The sequence below is a fragment of the Fukomys damarensis genome, unplaced genomic scaffold, assembly GCF_012274545.1.
Source record: "Fukomys damarensis isolate Sample0158 unplaced genomic scaffold, DMR_v1.0_HiC HiC_scaffold_19, whole genome shotgun sequence".
Classification (NCBI taxonomy): domain Eukaryota; kingdom Metazoa; phylum Chordata; class Mammalia; order Rodentia; family Bathyergidae; genus Fukomys; species Fukomys damarensis.
In genome coordinates this window covers 65,068,971-65,072,125 of record NW_022900931.1, presented here as the reverse complement: position 1 = coordinate 65,072,125, position 3,155 = coordinate 65,068,971, and the positions used below count along the sequence as shown (strand labels likewise).

The following is a 3,155-nucleotide window of genomic DNA, read 5'->3' as shown; positions in this document are numbered from 1 at the left end:
AGAGCATGGGGCGGCGGCCGGAGAAGATGCGAACCAGGGCCTGCAGGCACCACCGACCCGGTCATGGTCCCAGAGCACCCGGGAGCACGGGGGCTGGCCCCAGAGGGAAGGGGACCGCGACCTGAGAGGTGAACGGACCCAGACAGAGGCAGCAGAGGCAGAGGGACAGAGAGCTGTCACGGTCACGCGGTCTGGCTCCCACCTACCAGCCAGGTCTTGGTGGCCGAGGACATGGCTCCGTGGGGCTCGAGCAGCCAGCCGTGATAGGACAGAAGCAGCCTCAGGGCCACGTGAAGCGTGAAGATCAGGGCTCCCCACAAACACGAGGCAAACAGCGCAGCAGCCAGGACTCCCCGGAGCCTGTGGTGCTGTCCCCCCCTGAGAGAGAGAAAGAAAGGCTGGACCTGGGTGTGGTGTCACATACCTGTCATCTCAGGCTTCGGGAGGCTGAGGCAGGGGAATCTCCCTGAGTTCATGGCCAACCTGGGCTACATAGTGAGTTGGAAAGCAGCCTGCACTACACAGCCAGGACCTGGCTTTCACACCTTCCCTAGTGCTGATAACAGCAACAACAATAATAATGTAACCACTCTCATTTAGTAATCTCCTGGCCCGACAGTGACTATATCTCACGGATGATTTTTTTTTTCTTTTGTACCAGGGATCAAACTTGGGACCTTCTGCTTGTGAGGCAGGCAACAGAACCACTGAGCTAAATCCCTGGCTCCCATGGATGATTTTGATTAATTCTTTCAAGAATCCTAAGAATCAATTATTATCCCCATTTTACAGATGAAGGCTTTGACAACTGAGAATGGTGCCATCTCTCAGAAAGATTACCTAACTGGAGACTGGAAGAGCTCATACTTCTAGTTTATTTCCATCCCTTTCTCTTTTTTTAATTAATTTTACTGGTACATTTAAGGTATACAATATAAGGACATTAATCATTGGTACCATCCCTCTTAACAAGAAGCAGCCAGGATAGAAAACGGACAAAGAGAGGAAGTCACCTCCTTTTTCCTGACATCATATCTATTAATTTGACCCAAAGTAAGTTTCAGATGTCACTTTTCTCTGGTAGGCACACTACACTATAGAGAAACTTAACAGGAAAAGGATTAGGAGGTTACTGGGCTGGCATGGGAACCTCACCAGTCTGGTAGCAGCTCTTTAATCTTCTCCATCAACCCCAGGGAAGGGTCCAGCTGGAGGGACCAGGCAAGCTGGATGGCACTGAAGAGGAAAAGCCAGCTGAGGGGGCTGGCAGGGAGCACACCACTGAGAAAGTCATTCTGTGGGCAGGAAAAGGCGTCCATTCAGTCACAAGTCCCCCCACTGAGTATGACACTGTTCCCAGACTGGCATGCTAGTGTGTGCCCGGCCCTGGGCTGGGGGTGCAGATCCAGCAGGCACTCCTGGGAGTTTTGTTTTTTTTTTTTTTTTTTTTTTTTTTTTTTTTTTTTTTTTTTTAATTGTACTGGGGATGGAACCCAGGGCCTTCACACTGAGCTACATCCCCAGCGCTTCTCTGTTCTTTGTTTTGAGAAAGGCTCTCACTAAGTTGCCCAGGCTGGGCTTGAACTTGCAATCCTCCTGCCTCAGCCTCTCAGAATACTGGGATGACAGGTGCATGCCACCACCCCTGATGGTGTCGGGCACCCGGAGGATCTGAAGCAAGGAGCACCTTGTTTAGAAGCAGGAGAGGACAGGGAGAGGTGAGGTGGGCGCCCTGAGAAGGAGCAGCAGCGGGGCATTAGCACGGCATGCATGAGGCCTGGGTTCCACCCCCAGCACACAAGAAAAACAAGGTGGGTGCTGAGTTCTAGACACCGGGGAGGGGCCGGAGTGAGGGTAGCATGGCGTTTTAAATGAATGTAAGAGGCTAAGGGGCGCTCATGGGTGAGGACCCACGAGGGAACCACAGAAAATTGCTGAAGGGATCCTGGCAGGGAGCAGCCAGAGTCCTAGAGCAGGTGACAGACGTCTCGGAAGCAGCCCCAGGCTCCTGGGAAGTGGGGGGCTGGATCCCCAGAAAGAAACCAAGCAGTAGCCCTCACCCAGAAACGGGAAAGGTGCCTTTTCCAAGACCGAAGCCCAGAGAGGTAGATGTCTTGCAGCACCGGGCCACCGAGCTCCAGGTCTGCTCCGTCGGAGGTCAGTGAGGGCACGAAGCCCACGGCCTGGTGGGCTTCTGCCATGTCACAGCGGGGTCCTGGGAGGACAGGGTCGCACTCCAGGCCCCGCGTCCTCCCTCAGACCATTGGTTCGCACTCCAGACCTTCCTCCCGAGGACTAGGGGTCCCGGCTCCCGGCCCTCTCCCGCCGGCTCAGGAATTCAGCGCCCACTCCCGGGCGACCGAGCCCTGGTGGGGTCTGCAGGGTCCAGGTCAGAACCAGAAGCGTTGGGGGAGGAGTCCCTTTGGGAACCTTGGACTGCTGAGAGCAGCAGGGCGAATCACGTGAACCCCATTAGCTGCGTGAGGAGGACGCAGTGCCCAGGGAGTGCCCCTCACCCCCAAAAGGCCTCAAGCTTCAAGGGTGGGTGAGGGAAACTGATGGACTGAGTTGTGATGTCTCCAGGGAACACCTGCCCGTCGTGGGCCCTGTCCACCCCATTTCCGCTTTCCATCCCAAAGGGGGACCTATAAATCATCGCACCTGGGGCGGCCCCTCCCCCGCCCCGCTGGGGGGTGGGAACGAGGGCAGAAGCCCCTACTGCGCATGCCCCGCGGCGAGGCTGCGCGACCAGGAGGCCGAGATGGAGAAGCCGCAGGCTCAGCGCCACACCACCCCTCACCCCGGCGGCCCGGCACTTACTCTAGGTCAGCTGTGTGCAGATTGGATCCTGGCAACGAAGCCACGTACCTGCTTCCCGGTTCTGAGCCCAGGACCCAAGTCTTTCGCTTGCATGTGTCCAAGCCCACTAGGACGAGTCCACCACCTGGCCGACCGGCCCCGGGGTTCTGCCCACCCCAGGGCCACCGGACAACCAGATACCCCGATTTCTGTCGTGCTGTGCCGAGCCCAGGATTCAGGTCCTCGGCTTTATCGCATCGCCGCCTTTGTCCCCGCCCCTTCGATACACAGCATCCAATCCTCTCCTTCCGTTCCAGCGCCCCTCCTTCCACCGGTCGCCGCACCGCTTTCGGCGC

The 3,155-nt window shown here is 57.0% G+C and overlaps 1 protein-coding gene across 1 annotated transcript in view; it reads right to left on the bottom strand.

Annotated features, from left to right (window-relative positions):
- The window catches only part of Cpt1c (carnitine palmitoyltransferase 1C), a 13,377-nt gene extending 10,284 nt beyond the window's left edge, over window positions 1–3,093 (bottom strand). Inside the window, exons 1-5 of the mRNA XM_033765893.1 lie at window positions 2,869–3,093; window positions 2,061–2,215; window positions 1,156–1,295; window positions 207–378; window positions 1–40 (exon numbers count right to left, since the gene is read on the bottom strand). The exon at window positions 1–40 is cut by the window's left edge and continues 6 nt beyond it. Coding sequence (XP_033621784.1) covers window positions 1–40; window positions 207–378; window positions 1,156–1,295; window positions 2,061–2,201 — 493 coding nt within the window. The 5' untranslated portion in view covers window positions 2,202–2,215; window positions 2,869–3,093. The remainder of the gene's footprint in view (window positions 41–206; window positions 379–1,155; window positions 1,296–2,060; window positions 2,216–2,868) is intronic.
- Between the last annotated feature and the right edge of the window lie 62 nt (window positions 3,094–3,155).